This window comes from Lissotriton helveticus, chromosome 2_1, assembly GCF_964261635.1.
Source record: "Lissotriton helveticus chromosome 2_1, aLisHel1.1, whole genome shotgun sequence".
Classification (NCBI taxonomy): Eukaryota; Metazoa; Chordata; class Amphibia; order Caudata; family Salamandridae; genus Lissotriton; species Lissotriton helveticus.
The window spans coordinates 1172855896-1172876914 of NC_136059.1; the positions used below are offsets into that span (position 1 = coordinate 1172855896).

Consider the following 21019-nt stretch of genomic DNA (forward strand, 5'->3'; position numbering starts at 1 on the left):
ACAGTAGAATAGCGTACAGTGGAGTACTGTAGAGTGAAGGGGTGTACGGTGGAGTGAGGCACCGTGTACTGGCATATGGTAGAGTGGCGTACAGTGGAGTGGGACAAAGTGAAGTTAAGTTCAGTGAAATAACATGGAGTGAGTGTCGTAGAGTGGAAGGGGTACAGTGGAGTGGCATTGACTGCAGTGGCGTAGAGTGGAGCAGCATACAGTGAAATAGCATACAGTGGAGTGCTCTGGAGTGGCGTACAGTGGAGTGGCGTACAGTGGAGTGGCGTACAGTGGAGTGAGGTACAGTATACCTCATACAGTAGCTTGGCGTAGAGTGGAGTAGCATAGAGTGGCATGGCATACAGTGGAATCGCGTACAGTAGACTAGCATACACTGAAATATCATACTGTAGAGTAGTGTAGAGTGGAGTTGCATACAGTGGAGTATCATATGTTGAAGTGTTGTAGACTAGAGTGGCATAGATTGGAATTGCATAAAGTGGAGTGGTGTAGAGTGCAGTGGTGTACAGTGGAGTAGTGAAGAGTGGGGGACAGAGGGGTACAGTGGAGTAGCGTGCAGTGTAATAGTGTATAGGCGAGTGGCAAGGAGTTGAATATCATAGAGTTGAGTGGCATAGAGTTTAGGTACACGCATCACAAAGGGCTCAGCATTCATGGTGGAGGCCCCGCAGTCATGGTGGGGGGGGGTCACAATTGTGACTGAACCTCCGCAATGAGCTGCAATGCTGAGGTCACATCATGAGTGCCGGTCCGTTGCCATGACTGCGGGACCCCCACCACAAGTGCGGAGGCCATTCATGAATCGGGCCCAAGTTGAGTATAGTGGAATAATGTATAGTGGTGTGGCATTGACTGGCGTGGGAGTACAGCGGAGTAACGTAGAATGGCGTGGTGTACAGTGGAATAGCATACAGTGGAGTGTTGTAGAGTGGAGTGAAGAAGAGCAGAGTGGCATAGAACAGAGGATGGTAGATACAGTCTAGTAGTGTAGAGTATGGTGGCATCAAGTGTAGCGGCGTACAGTAGAGTGAGGTACAAAGTAGTGGCATACAGTAGAATAGAATAAAGTGGAGTGTGGTAGAGTGCAATAGTGTATAGTGGGATAGCATTGAGTAGAGTGAAATAGTGCACATTGGAATGAGGTAGAGTGAAGTGGTGTAGAGCTGAGTGGCAAGAGTGGAGTTGCATACAGTGGAATTATGTAGAGGGGATTACTATAGAGTGGAGTACCGTGCAGTGCTGTGGTGCAGATTGCAGTGGCATCGTTTATAGTGGAGTAGAAGGGAGTGGCATAGAATGCAGTGGTGTATAGTGCAGTGGCATACAAAGGATAGGTCTGAAATCAGCAGGGGGGAAATGTGTGATGTATAGTGGAGTGGTGTACAGTGCCGTGGCATACAGTTGAGTGGCATAGAGAGGGCTAGCATTGAGTGGAGTGGCGAGGGTGAAGTTGCATACAGTGGAATAATACAGAGTGGATTGCTGTAGAGTGGGTAGCATACAGCGGAGTGGCATAGATTAGAGTGGCATAGAGCGTAAAGAGTGGAATGGCATACATTGGAGTGGCATACAAAGGAATAGCATATAGGAAAGTGGCTTACAGTGGATTGTCATAGAGTAGATGGCATAGAGTGAGATGGCATAGACTGGAGTGTCGTACAGTGGACTTGCATATAGTGGAATAGTGTAGAGTGGATTGTTGAACAGTGTTGGTGCATGTAGTGGTATGGCATAGACTGGAGTGTCGTATGGTGGAGGTGCATAGAGTGGAATAGTGCACATTGGAGTAGTGTACAGTGCAGTGGATTTGAGTGGATTGTGGGAAAGTGGACTGGCGTACAGTGGAATAACGTGGGGTGCAGAGGCGTAGAGTGGAGTGGCATAAAGTGGAGTGTTGTAAAGCAGACTGGCATAGAGTGGAGTGAGGTATACAGTGTAGTTGTGCGCAGTCAACTACCATAGAGTAGAGTGACATAGAGTGGATTAGTGTACACTGGAGTGGGATAGAGTGGAGTGGCATACAGTGGAGTAGCATACAGTGGAATATTATAGGGGGAGTGGGGTACAGTGGAGGAGCATACAGTGGAGTATTGTATAGTGGAGTGCGGTACAGTGCAGTGGAATACAGTGGAATAGCATAGACTGCAGTAGCGTAAAGTGGAGTGGCGTACAGTGGAGTTGCATAGAGTAGAGTGTTGTAGAGTGAATGTTATAAACGGAATAAAGTGGACGGTAGTGGTGTTCAGAGTAATAGCATTCTGGGGATTTGCATAAAGTGGAGCAGAGTGCAGTGGAGTGGTGTAGAGTGGAATAATATAGAGTTTACTGGCATTTAGTGTAGTGCCGTAAAGTGGAGAAGCATTTAGTGGAATAAAGTACAGTTGAGTGGCGTAGAGTGGAGTCTCATAGAGTAGAATAATGTAGAAAGTAGTAGTGAAGAGTGTAGTGACATAGAATGGAGTAGCATAGAGTGGAGTGGCATGGAATGGAGTGGTGTGCAATAAGATGGTCTCATAGTCAAATAGCGTAGAGTGCAGTGGAAGACAGCCGTGGAGCATATACTTGAGTGGAATTGAGTGGAGTGGCACAGAGTGGAGCGGTATAGAGTAGAATAATGTAAATTGGAGTGGGGTACAGTGGAGTAGCGTAAAGTAGAGTGGCAGAGAGTGGAGTGAGGTTCATTGTCGCATTGCAAGTGGAATAGTGTAGACTGGAGTGGTGTAGAGTGGAGTGGCATACAGTGGAGAGGCAAAGAGTGGATTATTGTAAAAGTGGAATACCGTACAATGGAAGTGCTGTTGAGTGGAGCTGGTAGACTCTAGTGGCGTACATTGTAATAGCATACTGTGGAGTGGTGTACAGTGGAGTATTGTAGAATGGAGTGGCATGCAGTGGAATTGTGTATAGTGTAGTAGCGTAGAGAGGAGTGGTGCAGAATGGAGTGCCGTACAAAGGAGTAGTGTACAGTGGAGTGGTGTAGAGTGAGATGCGTTGAGTTTGCTGACATACTGTGTAGTGATATCGAATCAGAAGGAGGGGGGAGAAAGAAGGAGTTGTGATCCATTCGGCTTCCTTATTTATATTATCAAAAAATCAATGGGGGAATGGATCACTTGTCCTGAGTATCCAGGTTTTATGAATTTTTGTTTAATGTACCGATAAAAAACCCTCATTCACGTACCGAGGCTCGGGTGGCGGTATATCTTGATTTTCCACCTCTCTCTTAGCAATGTGACAGCATCATAATAGGGTTAGTCCTCATGCTTCATCCAACCGGAGGTAAACCACTGGTTAGTACAGTAGTGATCAGTGATGGTGGGTAACAGTGCAAATGAAAAAATGTTATGTTAAAAAGCTCGTATAGCCAGACAAAAAGAAATTTTAATGGGTCTGGGTTTGGGCTTCTTCCGAGTAATTTAACAACAAAGTTAACAAGAGGTAATTTAGACACACTCTACAAAAAGGGTACACAATATGTTCGATTCTAAAGTATGTGAAGAGGCGTAGCTATGAAATAATGAGGTCATAAATATGAACACAGTACGAGCACCTCTTTAATTTTGATTTATTTCAGTTTTTGCCCGTAACACATGACTAAAGAATTAGAAACACGCAGATGCATAGCGCAAGCAAAGTCTAGAGAAGCATGATACCAGAAAGACACTAACTAAGAAAATTAGTCATCATTAGGCACCAGAGCTAAGAATCACACCACTACATAGCAGCACTCCAAGAATTATTATGAATAGAACAAAGTGGTATCCATCCATGAGTGTGGCATGTCAACACATATTAACCAGACAATTTACCAACTGAGATGATATGTCTTAACAATTAGTGAACAAAGAGAGATCCTTTGCCAAATGGGACTAAGTGAATATTTTGTCATTTTTAAAAACAATTGCCTTTTTTTAGTTACTTCTGTATTCATAAACATGGACAGCATCCAATTCCTGGAGATTGCACAACTGACGCTCTCTATATATGTCTCTTTGTCTTGTTTTCCTCCCCAATCTACAGGTACTATTAGACCTTATAAAAGTCGGGTAAAATTACCTTGACCCAAATAGACCCTGACAACACATGGTCTCTATCTCTATCTTTTCTGGGTCCTGAAGAAAGCCTACTTGACCCTCTTGGGCATTAAACAAGGCTGAAACATGTTGACCTTTTTTATGGACATTGAATAGGGCGGAAGACTCCTAATTCTCCTTCCTACGCACAAAATAATTTTTTTAAAGAAGCCCGTACCCACACCCATTAAAATTTATTTTTGTCTGGCTAAACGAGCTTTTTAACATAACATTTTTTCATTTGCAATGTTACCCACCTTCACTGATCACTACTGTACTAACCAGTAGTTACCTCCGGGTGGAGGAAGCATAATAATAATAATACTGAAGTTTATATAGCGCAACAGCTACCTCACACTGAGGTGTCCCGGCGCTTAGTGAGCAAGGGGGGGGGGCTGTGTATCAAGTGCCACAGAAGAAGTTTAGTGATTAAAAAGCCATGTTTTTAACTGTTTCCTGAAACACACTTCTAGGCACGCATTGCGCAGTTCGAGTGGTAGGGCATTCCACAATCTGGCTATTGCGGCTGAGAACGTCCTCCCTCCAAGTCGAGCTCTTGAGACGCGTGGGACCAGGAGCAAATTATGCGCATTTGAGCTCAGGTGGCGTACCTGTTTGTAGCGGGGGAGTCTTAGTTTGAGATAGTGTGGGCACTTGCCCTGCAAAGCACGGTAGGCAAGTGTTGGAGCCTTAAACTCAATTCTGCTTTCCACTGGTAGCCAGTGCAGCGCCCGCAGGTGTTGCGAGATATGTTGTTTGAACGGTATGTGTTTGATCAGCCTTGCCACCGCATTTTGCACCAGTTGCAATCGCTGGATAGCATACTTCGGTAAGCACAAGTACTGGCCATTGGCATAGTCCAGCCTAGAAGTTACTGTGGCATGGACTACAAGTTTGCGGCAGTCTTCGGGTAGTAGGTCCAGGAATTTACGTAAATGTCTAAGTTTATTAAGGCAACTAGCCGTTACTTGTTGAATGTGGGCGGAGAAAGAAAGGTCGTCATCCCACCTCACCCCTAGGTTTTTTGCACTCGTACTAGGAGAATGAGGGGGCCCCATTACAGTAGGCCACCAAAGTTCTGGTGAGGGCGCAGGGCTTTTCCCAAAAAAGATCACTTCCGTTTTCCCTGCATTTAATTTTAGTTTGTTCGTATTCATCCAGATGGCAACATCACGGAAACATCCCTTAAAATTGCTAAAGGCCTCCTTCGTCTGATCTTGGTAAGGGAGCACCAACTGAGTATCGTCAGCGTATGAAATTGCTTTGATGCCCCAGTTGGCGATTAAGGTGAAGAGAGGGGCCAGATACACATTAAAAAGTAAAGGGGCTCAGGGCTGACCCCTGGGGAACACCACATCATATAGGTTTAGGTGAGGATGAAAAAGGGCGAAGGGCGACTTTCTGAGAACGAGCACTCAGGTAGGATTGGAGCCAAGCCAGCGCCTTTCCTCTCAGGCCGATACACTCTAGTCTCTCAATCAGCCTAGCATGATCGACCATGTCGAAAGCCGCAGATAGATCCAGGAGCACCAGCATTGCTGATGCTCCTGAATCTAATGACCATCTGACCGACTCTGCTACCTCTATGAGGGCCGTCTCAGTGCTGAAACCCAACCGAAAGCCTGACTGAGTTTCCTGTAGTACATTATTTCCTTCAATGAAATTGTTCAGTTGGCGTTGGATCAGTTTCTCCAGCATTTTCCCGGGCGCAGGAAGTAATGAAATTGGCCTAAGATTGCTAAAATCCCCCGATGCTCCGGAGGTTTTTTTTTCAAGGGAAGCAGCGTAGCATGCTTCCAACAGTCCACCATGCTTCCAAGCATGAGGACTAACCCAATGATGATGCTGTCATGTTGCTAAGAGAGAGGCGGAGAATCAAGATATACCGCCACCCGAGCCTCGGTACGTGAATGAGGGTTTTTATCGGAACATTAAACGAAAATTAATAAACCCTGGTTACTCAGGACAAGTGATCCCTTCTCCCATTGATACTGTGTAGTGACGCAGAGAGGAGTGGCATATAGTGAAGCAGCTTAGACTAGAGTGGCGTAGAGTGGCTTGTCATACAATGGAATGGCATAGAGTGTAGTAGGGTAGAGTGTTGTAAGGTAGACTGGAGTAGCAGAGAGTGGATGGCTTAGAATTGAGTGGTGTATAGTGTAATGGTGTACAGTGGATTGTCTTAGAGTTTAGTGGCATATAATGGCATTGGCAAGAGTGGAGCTATGTATAGTGGAAGAGTGTACAGTGCAGTGGTGTACACTGAAGTGGCTTACAGTGGAGTGGCATAGAATAGACTAGCAAAGAGTTTATTGTCATAGAGTGAAGTTACATACAGTGGAATAGCGTACACTGGAGTAGCATAGATTGGAGGGGCATACAGTGGAGTGGCATAGACTGGAGTGTTACAGAATGGAGTGGTAAGTAAGTAAGTAATGCTTTATTGTACATGGTTATTTAAAACCTTTGCAATGTAGAAAAGAGTTCAGTTAATAAAACAAAGGTCAAGTTCATACATATTAAGACAATAAATGCCATCAGTAAAAAGCATACTGCGACAGCAACATCAAAGTTAAAATAAAGTATGAATTCAGTTAGACAGCCTATTTTACAGAGTAAGATGTGTAGTAAGTTGATCCTTGTTGCCAGCAGAGTGGTAATGTAGTCAAGTGCCAGTGCAATAGGAGCATTTTAGAAAGTGCCACTTCAATAAAAACATATTTGCGTTAAAAAAGAAAAGTTGATTAGTCATGTTGACAGTTCGGGATATCCCTGTGATGTGGTCAGTGTTATTCAGTATAGTTCAAAGTGGCTGTTTGCATTCAGCACTGTCCTCCACCTGGTGAAAATCAAGGCTTGGCGGGTGGCAACATGAGGTTTGGGTAAAATTCAAGGGTCTTGATTATGACCCTTCTGCTTGAATTGAACCAACAGATGCAGCATGTTATTCGTCCTCACCAAATGTCTGGAGTAGGCTAGACCTTAGTGCAAGTGCGCTTTAAATCTCGATACTCAAGGGACTGATGCGATTAAGTGTGGTGCAGTATTCCTGGGCCTTCTCAGCAGACGGTTTGGTGGAGACTGGATGGTCCATCTGTTGGGTCCATGCCCGCTTGCATCCTAGGTAGGCTGCTAGTATGATCCTCTCTCTCGTACTATTGTCTTTCCTGATGGTTAAAGCAATAAACGTTGGTGCCTGTTAGTTTCCCTGCTGGGGCCACACTCTCCTATGGTTGGTTTGTGGTCACTTAGGAGTATTTGGATGCACCTCATGCCGACATAATGCCACCTGTTTCTTTGCCAGTGCCAGCTGGTGCTTACTCTTTGAGGGTTAGAGTGGATTGAGCCTCTCGTCCTTCGCGGTGCTGCTAGGTTTTTGGCTATCCTTCAGAATTTTGAAGCGGGTTTCTGCCGTTTCAAGGAGTTTTACCATTTGGCAGCTCAGTTGGATGTCATTGCATTTGAAGCAAGCCAGCACCGCTTGCCTGCAGTTTCATATCCTGCGGTTGTTAAAGAGTGGTCTCAAGCGGGAGCGACGTTCTTGAATAAGTTCGCTGCAGATGGTGATGAGATGTATGGTGTTCTCTTAGCCGTTTCCGCAAGGTCGGCATTTTGTTGGTAACTGCGGGCGTAACAACAGTAGTAGGCGGGCCACGGACGGCATTAACCATAGGCGAAATTTCAGGAACCTCCTTTGTTTTTTTGAAGAAGCCTGTCTGTAGATAAGCTTGGGGCAAGGGCTTAATGTACGATTGAACTGTAAGCCAGCCGTGAGCATGCTCTATCAAGGCGGTTTTGTCCTGCAAGAATGATTCTTTTCGGACTGTCTTATTGACCACCTTTTTAAAGCCCGCTGGAGAGCCTGGGAGTTCCCATAGTTGCCATAAGCCGAGTTGCTCAATAGCGGCCTCCAAGTACAGCCTTGCCGGGCAAGTTTCTTTATCTTGAAGTTCCTTCCACAGGAGAGCATTTAATGTTTTCAAATCTCCCCTGCTTACTTTGTGCCAGCTTTTTATGTAGGTTCCTTTACGTGCCAGTTCTTCTTTTGGTAGCCCAAATTCTAGTCTCATCTGAGTGGGCGATGTATACCTAGGCAGGCCGAAGATCATGCGTAGCGGCTTTGCTACCGTTCCATCTACTGAAGCAGCATCCCTCCCCCTCATCGCTTCACTGCCGTAAGTGATGGCTGGGATTAATTTTGCCTGGATCACCTTTATGAGTGGTAGTAGGCTTGGACCAGAGACCACATTTTTTATGTTTCTAAGTTCCACCGCAACCATTAGCCCTTTCCTTTTTATGACACCACATTGCGGCTTGAAGTTGCCCTTGTAGTCTATGATGACCCGCAAGTATCTATATTCACAGAGCGTTTCAAGCTTCCTTTATGCCAAGAGCCAGTTCTGTGTTAATTTCTTTTTGGGGAGATTAATGCACATAACTTTAGATTTTTCTTGGTTGATGCTAAGCTTATTAGCTGCAGAAAATCTTGACGTAATGTCCAGTAGCCGCTGTAGGCCTACAGGGGTCCAGCTAATAAGTAACAGGTCGCCTGCGTAAAAAAAGTTCGACAGCTGGAAGCCCCCTAGGTTTGGTTCATGCGAGTTGCTTTCATTTAGCAGCATTGATAGCTCTCCCATGAAAAGATTAAAAAGTATTGGAGCGAGTACGTAGTCCTGTTTTACCCCTGTGCTTGTTGAGATCTTCCTTGTTAGGTATTCGCCAGAGCCTAATTTGACGTGCACCCATGTCTTGCTGTGCAGGAGAACTAGTTGGTTTAAGAGCAACGGGGGATGTTCAGCTTTTTAATTTTTCCCACAGAAGGTTTCTCTTGACATGGTCGAATGCAGAGCTGTAGTCAATGTAGCACAGATATAGAGGTTGCTTTGCTTCAAGGGCAGCATGGAGTGGCATAGCATGTAATAACGTACAGTGGAGTTTGTAAAGTGGAGTGGTATTGAGTGGAGCGGGGTAGAATGGAGTGGCGTACAATGATTAGCATAGAGTGGAGTGGTTTACAGTGGAGTGACATAGAGTGAAATGACGGAGTGTAATAGTGATGAGTAGAGTGGCATAGAGTGGAGTAGCGTTGAGTGGAACAGGGTAATTGAAACACGTAGTAGGAAAGTGTGTCAATGGATGTAGACGTAATGTAGCAGGAATATACAATATGAGCTGTAAATGGTAATTTTTGGTAGTATGTGTGAATAGAGTAAGTAGTGTTAAAGTTACAAGTTTTAAAATAATTAATTATATATTGTGCTGCAGTACACTGCAGTAGGTTTACAGTATACCGCAGTACATGCATATGAGAAGGAGGGTTTGATTGGCTAATGGCTGTGTTTACCAAACCTAAAAGACAGTCGTGTAGTTTTTAGCACAGTTTGGCTGCCTTCTGCGTTTTGCTGTGTTCCAGGGTAGGGTCTTAGATATAGGTACGTAGTAGATTTTATTGTTGTTCCCCACCTATTACCACTTTAGTAAAGTGGTAATAGGTAAATAAATTAATAAATATTTTGTATATATTTTTATACTAGTTTAGGGAGGACAGTGCATTTTTGTAGACATTCTTTAAGTAGTGAAGTAATTTTTTGGAATTACGACGCTACTCTGTTGACTTTTTGTGTGTATTTAAATATGTTAAAAATAGACTATACAGTTTAGTACACTATATTTGTAAAATATAGTGTATTTTTAATCTTTTAAGATATTCATTTTCTAAATGTATTTCAAGTACTGTAGTGCTCCCGAGGCAGTGTAGCAGTACTCTGTAATTGAAAAAAATATATATATAGAAATGTGTAAAAACAATTCCCTACCTCGTACCACCTTAATAAAGTGGTCATAAGTAGGGGAAAAATATCAAACCTAATACTTACCTACAAGTCAACGCAGAACACAGCCATGAGTGTACCTAAAAATAGCACGGTTGTCTAACTGTTGTAGAGGTCATTAGTTAATCAAAATTATTTTTTCTAAATTAATCAAAATTGACATCAGTCTGTGCCATGGTACATCCCTGTAACTGAGTGAAATTTAGCTCAACCACTGCGACAGCTGATATCAATAAGTTTAAATGCTTTATAATTTTTTTTTTAAACTTACCCTACTTACCTGTAGTGTCCAAAAGAATCAACTGTGCACCATATTGTGTAATCCTGCCAAATTTCATGGAAATCTGTTGAGCCGTTTCCCTCTACACGAGATGCAGATATCTGTGGAAAATGCTTTGGTGGATAACCTTGTTTTGGGACCCCATTTTATCTTTGCATCCCCTTCACCAATCACCACAAATATTTCCAACCTCTGCCAATGTAGAAAAAAAGCTGTAAGGTCTGAAAAGTTCCATGGAGATTCGTCAAATGGACACAAAGTTATTACTGGTGAAAAATCCGAGGCATTCCTATCTCTGAAAATTTGTATATGAAATAACGCTGTGCTTTTTGTATAAATGTGTGATAGACAGCTTTTCATATGGCAAGACATGGGGCCATAAGTATCAAACTCTGATTTTGTGATTCTCAAATTGCGATTTTTTGTGAATCGCAATTTGAGAATCGCAAAACGAGATGTTTGTAGGATTTGCAAAAAGATTTGCGAATCCTACATATTCCTTAATTGCGAATCACAAAGTGCAATTTGCAATTAAGGAAACCCTCCCCATTCATTCCTATGAGCTTAGAGGCCCATAGGAATGAATGGGAAGACATTCTCAATTTGATATTAGCAATTAGAGAATCACAAATTGAGAATGCAATTTCAAGGTTGCAAGGGTGTCAAAAGGACACCCTGTTGCACCCCTTAAATAAACATTGGTGCACATGTGGCGAACATACATGCCCTAAGGGCATGTATGTGCACCACGTTGCACTTTGAAAAATGCAAAAAATGCATTTTTTAAAGAAATCGCAAATTACCTCTAACTTGAAGTTGGTGGTAATTTGTGATTTCTTAAAGCCAAATTGCACTTTTTCTGTGCTTCTTACATTGCATTTAAGGAATTGCAATTGGCAATTCCTTAAATGCAATCGCAAAATAGGAAATCACAAGTTTTGCGATTCCTTATTTTGCAAGGCAGTTTTTCATTAATGCATACCACTAAGCCCAATTGCGATTGCAAACGCCGAAATTCTGTGAATTTCGGCCTTAGCGATCGCAAATTGGAATGATACATATGGCCCAAAGTCTCTTACTTAGAAGCACCCGGTGGGGGCATTGCTTTGTGCCAGGCTGAACTCCGCTCACATCCTCTTGACGTATTTCCCTACATGTTGTAGGGTGCAGAGCTGGATGCGTGCACCTTGAGTAGTATACCTAACCAGATTTGAGGTTTATGTTGGTTTTGATGGATGGGCGTAGAGGGCTCCGAGCCAGACCCTACAGCATCTATGAGGCCTTCTGCTCTCGACCCATACTGAAGGATTTGAGTTTTGCCTGCAATAAAGTTAAACATTGAAAAATTGTGCCAAGTGCATAAAGCTAGCAGACCCTTTCAGCATCAAATCAGTTCACCTTTAGTTAGTTAAATAAACGTTTTTTTGGTACATAAATGGCCCCACGGGGCAAAGAGCATAGTAATGGCAGAGCCGACCATTTGCTGAGCCCTTTTGTTTGTAAAGTGATAAGCGGATTTACAAAAAGTCTGGGCTGAAGGTTGAATACATGGACCTGTTGTCTGTTCCAGGAGAGGAGGCCCAGCACACAAACAGGACCGGGGCCCCTTTTTTTATCAGGTGCATTTATTGACAAGATTCAGGAAGATCTGCCAACAGTCAGCAGGACAATAATTAATTCACGGTGGCCTTCTGTCAGCCAATCATTGACAGCTAGAGTCTTGAAATCCCATATAAGAAATCCCGTCCACTCGGTTTGTCAGGCTTCTGTTTAGTCCAGGCCCCAAAAAATCCACAGCCATGAAGTGGGTAACTATAATTTCACTTGTAATTTTACTAAGCTTCACCGAATCCAGGATCCTGCACAAGCGAGGTAAGATGACAAAAAACGTAAACCCTTTATTTCATATTGCATGGGGATGGGAACAGTAATTACATAGAAAGGAATTCACCATCTGATTTTCCGATTTTTCAATTTATAAATACATCAAAGGTGCAGCGCTCTGGGGTGCATGTGTCTTCGGTGATGTGGGCAGGAGTCATGTATTTCCCAAGTGTTGTAAAGCTGAAGTAGCATTATTATATTTTGTCAGAAAATGTGAGTTTTTTTTTCCCATTGAGTTCCATGTATGATTTAATGTATGCACAATGACAAATGGGCTACATGTATGGCTCAATGGTTACTGGGATAAAAACTATTTTTACTAAGTTAAGAGAATGCGACATCGTGAACGCCTCCATGACAGGTTTCTCACCTCACCTCACAGCGCACAACACAAATGTATAAACACACAGGCTCCCAGTGCTATAATTCCATTCATGATCGGCTTGGCAGGGGCACAATGGAAAGGTTGGTCTGGTAGCCATTTCACTGGGGGACAAAGGGAGGTAAAAGTTGGGTTTTCTTTAAAGCCAGCATATCTCTCTAATGAAATAGTTAAAATGGTGTCTGCAAGTCAGTGGGTGTATACAGGCCTAGTCACTTCAATATAACTAGGTAGATGTTGGGTGACTTTTTTCACTCATGGTTCTAGCTCTCTCCTGAGATATAAATGTTCGATCTGCAGTTTACAAGTTCGAATCCCTGCTGGGCAACTCCGTCTTTTTTTTAGGTCTACAAATGGATCACCATTAAAATTTATAATAGTTACACTTGCTATTCACTTTACTTTGTAACAGCAAAAGTGCGGTATTAATGCTATAATGAAACTAAATATTTTCATTATTGCATTCTAATTTCCAGGCATTGATGAAATCTCTCGTTTTGCAATTCGCCAAAACCTATACTCATCAATGTGTGTGTGTGTCAAACTAGGCTCTGTGCAAAGATCAGTGTTTACATTGCTTAGAAAAAAATAATTAAGTAAGATATCACCTTCAACCGGGTTAACCTTAAAAGCGTGATAGGCTGCCAACATTGCAGCCACGTGGGCAAAGAACTGCACCTCAAATAATACGTAAAATCGTCAAATCTGCCCCTCTAGGGAAAGTAAATCCATTGTTTATGCCTGCATTTTGCAGCAACGAATTTAATTCAGGATCAGGAAATAGATATTGTTTAACAAGGCAAAAATCGAGGAAAACAAACGTTGAAAATGCTGAAAAAAAGTAGTGACACCTGTTGCTTATAAAAAAAAGAGTTCTGTTCGGTGTTCAACAGAAAGGAACTGATGCTTGGATAACCAATTTCCTGTTGCACATATACTTGACACAGAATTTCTTTGAAAAGTGTAGAAAAATGATTCATACTGCGAAATAATTTTTCTTCACTTTTTGACCTCGAGTGACGAATTCATTTTGCTCCAACGCCTATTATACCGGCATGAGAAATGGTGCAAAATTCATTTAATTCATCTACGTCAGTGCACTGATTCAAAACTGTACATAATTAAGACGGAAGCCTTTATGCATTTAAGATATTTTGCTGCATGTCAAGCTGCCAGCAATACATTGCCCCTGCCACACAATTACTATAGCCTTTTAAGTACCTTCGTACTGAGGTCGTAGAGAGGAGCACACCAGCCTCTCACCCTAATAGCACCAATGAGTTTGCAAACAATTCAGAACACTTCAGTCTCTTGAGATATCTTCTGTTTCCCCTTCCTAACTGCTGCTTGATCTACTCACAGCAATCCCGTTCTTTTCCTTTGTTGATCCCCTATTTGATGGAAAGAACGTAAGTGGTACTTGGTCCGTCTAGACATTAGAATGACCTCTAATTGCCTAGTACTCATTATGGGATGCCTGCTGAATGGGAGAACGAACCCACAGCAAAGTTATGATTCTGTGGCACCAAGAAATCTTGGCTGCCATCCAGCCTATCAGGGGGTCTGAGGGAGATTTACTGGTTGTGGTGTGTCAAGAAGAGAGAGCAGGACAGTGCCATACCTACTAATGCTTTCTTCCTGGGCAGTGGAACTTCAAGCTGCCTAGTGCCATACACGCACTTTTGCACCATAGTGCAGAGGTGCGTGGGTGATGTCTAGCATTGATTTTCTACTTGAAGGGTACCCTTCCCGTACATAAAACTATTTTTGGGCAAACTATACAAGTTTTCAAACTTTGACTGATTGCTGTACAGTGCAGAACATATACAAAATTTGAAGAGCTTGCGGGTATCATTATTTTTTGCCTCAAACCCCTGTCTACAAATATCGATGGATAGACCTTGGCATCAAAAATGATGGGTAGTAGCATGATAACACCCATGTATGATGCATGGAATGCCCCCTTGTCTGAAATTAACACAAAGCAGCACAAAGTGATCTAGTGCACTGGTAAGCAAATAAATCAAGACTTTATGCCAGTTTATGTCACTTTTGGTGACTTTGCACTAGCGTAAAGTGTTGATTTGACGAATCTTCTCTTAAGCCACCTTTCATATAAGCCACCTGAAAATTTCGCTAATTTGAAATCATTTCTGTGTCCTACGGCAAAGAGACCACAAGTACCTGCAGCTCCAGCCAATGCAAATGACACACTAGTATACTCAGGGCCACTGGAATTATGTGATACTGCGACTGTTGTGTTTCACACAAAAATATGGATTAATCAAATTAGCACATAATCTGTCTACTTCTGCATATCCTTGTTAGCTCAAATGGATAGAAAGTTACTATAAATAGTGCCATACTTGTTCAACTTGTCCGCTAAGCTACCAGCAGAAGACCCTTTACAAAACGGCCACACAATTGTTGTAGTCTTGAATATATTTTGAAATGATTCCGCGCTGAGGACGTAAGGACAATATCTTTTTTTACTTAGGCACCCTCAGCCACATCCTTTCAGCCCATGGATAGAAATTAATTCCTTAAAGAAGGAAGTGGCTTTTGCAATGTATTAACCCTCTTTTGTGAGTCAGTAACAACCTATTAGCGACTCATAAAATAGGGTTTGCGCGTCGCTATTAGGAAGATGCGTTTAAAGGGCGTCCCTTCCTAATAGCGAGTCGCAGTGGCATGTATGAAAGTTTTGCGACCGGAATGCGGTTGCAAAACATTCATATTTTGCCAACTCCATGAAGGAGGTGGTAACCCATTTGCGAATTGGGAGTGGTCCCTTCCACTCTGTGAATGTTGGCGCCAACATTTTTAAGAGCAGGAAGTGGGCCCACAGATTAATGCTAACTCTTAAAAAATGAAAAGGAAACTTTTCATTTTTCTTTTTAAATGCATCCTGCTTTTTCTTTAGGAAAAGAGGGCTGAATTTCAGAAAAAAAACTGCTTTATTTAAAAAGCAATCACAGACTTGGTGGTCTGCTGACCACAGCAGGCCACCTTCCCTGTGATTACAGCCCATTCCCAATGGACTCCAAATTGCAATCTAGCTCATGAATATTAATGAGGTAGGTCATTTGCGACCCCATTGGGAATCGCCAAATGTGTCTGAGACACATTAGTACATTTAATTTTGCAAGCGCTAATTGCTAGTTGCTAGAACTCGCAATTTGGGAGTCACACAATCAAATGGTCATACATCTGGCCTGAAGTGTCTTATTGTATTAGAAAGACAACTCCTTCAGAATCTAGTGCGCTCGCAGCACTGGGCTTTGTTCACTTAGCTTTCTATGTAAAATTAAGAGTGGGATATTTTGAGTAGTGGGTCAAATTGTCAATGGAGTGAGCAACTGCAGTAAGTCACTCTCACAGTGCCGGTGAGTCCATCAATGGAACCGGAACTTATTAGACACATAGGGGCAGATTTACAATTACTGGCGCATCCCTGCATATCGGCAGGGATGCGCCAGTAATTGTGCGGCGCAGCTCCGCCACCCTTGATGCGCCGCATTTACAATGCGGCGCACCATGGGGCAAAAACGGCACAGATGCGTCACGCATCTGTGCCGTAAAAGCGGCGCGTTGCTGGAGTTGCGTCGCAAGCGTGACGCAGCTCCAGCAATGATCAGGGGGGCCCTATGTGCACAATGCTGCGTCAATCCTTACGCCTGCTTCAAGCAGGCGCAGGGTTTGGACGCAGCATGGGCCCAAAAGTGACTGAGTGAAATCTTGTAGACTTTTGGGAGGCGTTCCTGCGCCGGAACGCCTCCCCCTGTGATAGTACGCCTCTTCTGGTGCAGGGCTTTACAACGTGACGCATCTGGGAGATGCGTCACGTTGTAAATACCCCGCACCATGGCGCATCTTTTGCGCCGTCGCTGCGTCCCAAAACTGATGCAACGGCGGCGTTAAAGCGGTGCAAGGGGCTTGTGAATCTGCCCCATAGTAGGGGCAGGCTCATTGGAGTGCTGTACAGCTGCTGCTGGGTGGCAAGTGTGTGCTTGCCATTGTTGCAGATGTAGAATGGGGGCCGACAAGTGGAGCAAGGTGGAGATGAACAAACTCCTTTTGACTTATACTGCCCGAATTTCCTACGACAGGTAAATGTCACTTTATAGAAAGAGGCATTGTGTTTCTGGAACCTTCTCTACATTCACAATACCTGCTAAATAACAATTAAAAAAAGAAATAAAAATAAGATCACTAGCAAACACTTCTTATTTTACAGATCACCATGCAGGACATCATGACGACCACGACCACGACCACGATCGCGAAGAGCTTATGGTTGGCAGCGTCTACACATTACTGGGAACTACGAATTTCAAATATCTGTAAGTTTCAGCCTGATGGAATTACCACCAATGAGGTAAAATGTTTTTAAAGTGCTAGCACTCTTTGATTTACTGCAGTGCGTTTCTGTAGCCGCGCCCCTTTCTCTGCAAAGAATGTGATGGGCGACAACGCACGCAATCAATTCACCAGCTAATACCAACCAAGTGCAGATGTAAAGCATATTTTTTAACTGCAATGGCACTCATATTATTTGATTGTGTTGGAAAGCCCTGCGTTGTAAAATATTCAGCGGAGTACACACTGCGGGGTAATGCCACACGTTATAAAAGCGTGCAGGGTAAAGTGTTCTATACATGCAAGACATTTCCCATGTGTTAATATACATTACACACCTGGATCTGAAAGTACCTTCACAGTGTCTTACAAGGAAATCCACAGATGTTTTCTACACGAACTCCTAGGAACCAGCTATCCAGGGGTCGCTTTGGAAACCTTTGTTGATTGCCAAAAGATCATAATCCTACACCAAATGTAGGTGGAAACTGACAGGCACTGGCTTGTGGCTACACTCTGTATAACTGCTCAAGTAGTAGAGGAGTGGTTTTACATTCATGAATCTGAGCTAATTTTCTTTTTACTATGTTTGGGCGCCTTTGTTCTGGAATTGCCTGTCTCTTGGCAATAGCTCATTGGAGATTACTGTCCCTACAGCGAAGCAAGCAGTCAATACCAGGGGCCTCATTTATGAAAAGTGACGCATCGCTGCGTGAAAACAGCAATGCGTCACTTTTCACTACGCTCTCCTTGCAACACAAATGATGCGTCATATTTACAGTATGACACATCATGGCGCAAGCAGTTACAGATGCGTCAGTATTTCTGGCGTATCTGTAGGCGCAAAAGTGACGCATTGCTGGAGTGTGTCACAAAAGTGACGCAACTCCAGCAATGTGTCCTTTCACATGGGGGAAGCCCCATGTGAAAGGGCCTGCATCAGTTACGCCTGCTCTTGCGTCAGAACGCCCCCGCATACATTATACCTCGCGTAGGTATAATGTAGCGCAGGAGTTTACAAAGTGACGCATCTACCTAGATGCGTCACTTTGTAAATATGGTGCAACAAGGCACATTTTTTACGCTGCTGGTGCGTCACGAAAAGTGACGCACCGGCGGCGTAAAAGTGACGCACAGCCTCATAAATGAGGCCCCAGACGTTTACCATATTAGACGTGTCTGCCCTTTGTTGGGGTGTATTAGCTTTTCGTTTACATTGAACCCTAGCACCCATTGGCCAGTGCAACTCTACACAGCAACACAGGCTAGGCAGGGTTGTAGTATATGCAGTGGTTTTACACACCTTCAAGACTGCTGTGTGCCACGTGTAATTTACTTTGGCTGTATTTTGGTGGTGAATTTCTAACAACAGCACCAGGCAATTAAGTGATTTTCCCAGAGTTTCAGGCTCTTGAGCAGATGCCAGGACTTTAACCAGGTTCCAAGGTATGCAGCTCTCACCATTAGGCCACATCTACCCCTTTCAGAAAAAAATGAGCTCCCACATGCTGCCCCGACCTTTTTACATCAACGATGTTTATCCAAAGAAAAAAGGTATTGAGGGATCAATCAAATATTTATTTTCATTCAGAGTACAATTAATTACCCTGATTGTCCCAATTCCAACCTTTTTACAGCTCTATGCTACCAAGGAAAATTAACCTCCATACTCTGTTTAGTTAAAAACAGTCAGAATTCTGATTCAGTAGATCACTCAAACCTGCTTCTCTAATGATAGCGACGGCCTTGCGAAGTGGGCAGTTTCCTCTGCCCTTTGTAAAAAAAAACATGGGCTCCCATATTGCCCCATCTCACTCGCTGCCATCTCTGGCGCTCAAACTAAGCTGTCTCCTCTTCTTCAATTTTCCCAAACTATGGGCCCCTGCTACGAGGCCCAAAGCAATCCTGGCACTGCAAATGTGCATTGGTCCTTCATGCAAGTAAGGATAGTAAAACAAAACAGCCATAACTGGGATTTAGTCAGGGCCATTGGAATTATGCAATTTGGCGGCCATTCGGTTTTCTGCATAATTATGGATTTGCCATATTTGCCACACAATCCATCATATGCTGCATAATCTGTAGATTGTAACAAAAAAAACTGTTTCTAGCTCAAATGGAACAAAAATGATTAGTTGTTGCTGCACAGTAAAAGGCCCTTCGCAAAGGTTAACTGGTTACCTTTCTGTTGCTTATTGCTATACTTGCGTATTAAACAGGTATTGATGAGGTGACATTTACATCCAGACAGTGGTACAAAATGTAAAAATGAGAAAGTGAAAAGTGATAGTTACTCAAAATGTGCTGCATTATTCCACATAATTTGCAATTTCTTGCCACATAATTTAGTCAACTCGGCCATAAGATTTTGGTCCTCCCCTGCCGCATAACTCCAGTGACCCTGGGTTTAGTTGGCCGCTCATACCACTCGACCCTGTGCAACTGGTAAAGCACCAAACATAAAAGCTGCTTGCAAGCTAGTGCTATGTTAACTGATGGAGTCATAGTGCTTTTTACCACAGGCTGGGACCTTGTAGCACTATAAATACATAAATTACTATTCCCCACTGCGAAGAACGGGATTCAATTCTGTGACTCTCTGGTCACACAGACATCTACAGTGATTGCATTAGCTAACTGGGGTTTACAATAAAAAAGTGTACATTTTCCACAGATTAGTTAAACGTGCATTGATTTTTTCAATTGATGTGTGCGTGTTTTTATTTTTTTCTTCTATTTTTTACAATTGCCTGAGAGTGAAAAAATAAAATAGTTACTGGATACTTTGCTCTTTTTAGCCACATCCTTGACCCCATCTCCCTGATCACTGCCTGTGCCCCAGAGTACTGAGGATTACAATTGTACACTTCTTATGCACTTAACCCTCTGCGTGTAAATGAAGGCACTTGTGCGCTAGGTGGTCAAAAAACATTGGTTTCTTGTAAAACATGTCCCTTAGAAAAACAAAGGGAATTTAGCCTGGGTCTGTGGCAAAGGGCACTAATGCCCTTGGGCCAGGGGCACACTACTGACAAAACCTAAAAAAAAAACCCATAAAGGTCATCATGTACAGGGGTGTCATAGTTGTCCATGTTTCATATTCTGGCGATTTGCAAATATATGAGTTCTTTCGTTCCATTTCCCAATGGAATTGCCTTTGTTTTTAATGGATCTCTTCTATTTTAGTGCCATGGTAATCTTTTCCCAGCTTCTCCAGCTGTGTCCCTATGAAGAGCAAGCTGAAAGGGTCAAACATGTCACAGAGGTGGGAGAAGTGTGCTCCAAAGGCGCCAGAAGAGCGGATTGCGGACATTCAGTGGTATGCAAATATTTTTTCTTTTCTGCTTATTAACAAGGATCCGTATTGCGAAGTTATTTCCCACCATAGTACCTCCATTTATGCCTGCAAGGACTCTATGAAAGGATTCCTGGTAGGCGTAAATTGATTTCCTAATGCAGGTTTCACTGCCATGACAATGGAGACATTTGGAGTTGTAAATCCCAACAAAAGAGCCGGGAAGGGGAATCACAAGGCATGGTTAGGTCATGTAAGTTTGTGAACATCCTCAAATGTTTGTGGTCGTTCTCAAACTCAGATTTAGCTCTTACCTACCGTGGAAATGGTTGTAAAGTTACTAAGGGCTGAAGTAACTTCCCTCCTTAGATGGGAAGGAGAACAGAGCACTCCAGATTTGGTGGGGCGTAGGGGTAGGGTTATCTTCAGGGAGAAAAAATGTTTTGCCTTAGAAAAAACAAAGGAAAGAAACATGTTGGCGTAGAGAGAATCATTCCACCAGTTCTTACACATGTAGATTTCAATGAGTAGTTGTATCTTTCTCCAGGCTTATGTATGATTTACTCATATTTTCTCCAAACTTTTCTTAAGTACGCAATTGCAAATAAAAGAAGATCATTTGACAAGTCAATGTGGGTGAGGGGGGTCATAAAGATTCTTAGTAGGGAGTGGGATTCTGGAACAACTTTCTAAGACATCTGTGTGTAATTGGCGGCATGTTACACACAGATGCTTTCGAAAGTTGGGAAAAGATTACTATATTTTTCTTCTTTGTGGTTGACTGTAGAGAAGGAGGTATAATACAACCATACAGACTCTTTATTTCTCCTAATGGTTGAAAAAAAACCTCAGAGAAGCCTTATTTTGTTCTCTATTTATGAGTTTATAATGAGTGCATTTTCC

General features: G+C 43.0%; 1 protein-coding gene across 1 annotated transcript in view; it reads left to right on the plus strand.

Moving 5' to 3' along the window:
- Window positions 1–11910: 11910 nt before the first annotated feature.
- LOC144818523 (serum albumin-like) overlaps window positions 11911–21019 on the plus strand; it is a 104171-nt gene continuing 95062 nt past the window's right edge. The window contains exons 1-3 of the mRNA XM_078676033.1: window positions 11911–12068; window positions 16700–16805; window positions 20008–20140. Of these exons, the coding sequence (XP_078532159.1) occupies window positions 11996–12068; window positions 16700–16805; window positions 20008–20140 (312 nt within the window). The 5' untranslated portion in view covers window positions 11911–11995. The remainder of the gene's footprint in view (window positions 12069–16699; window positions 16806–20007; window positions 20141–21019) is intronic.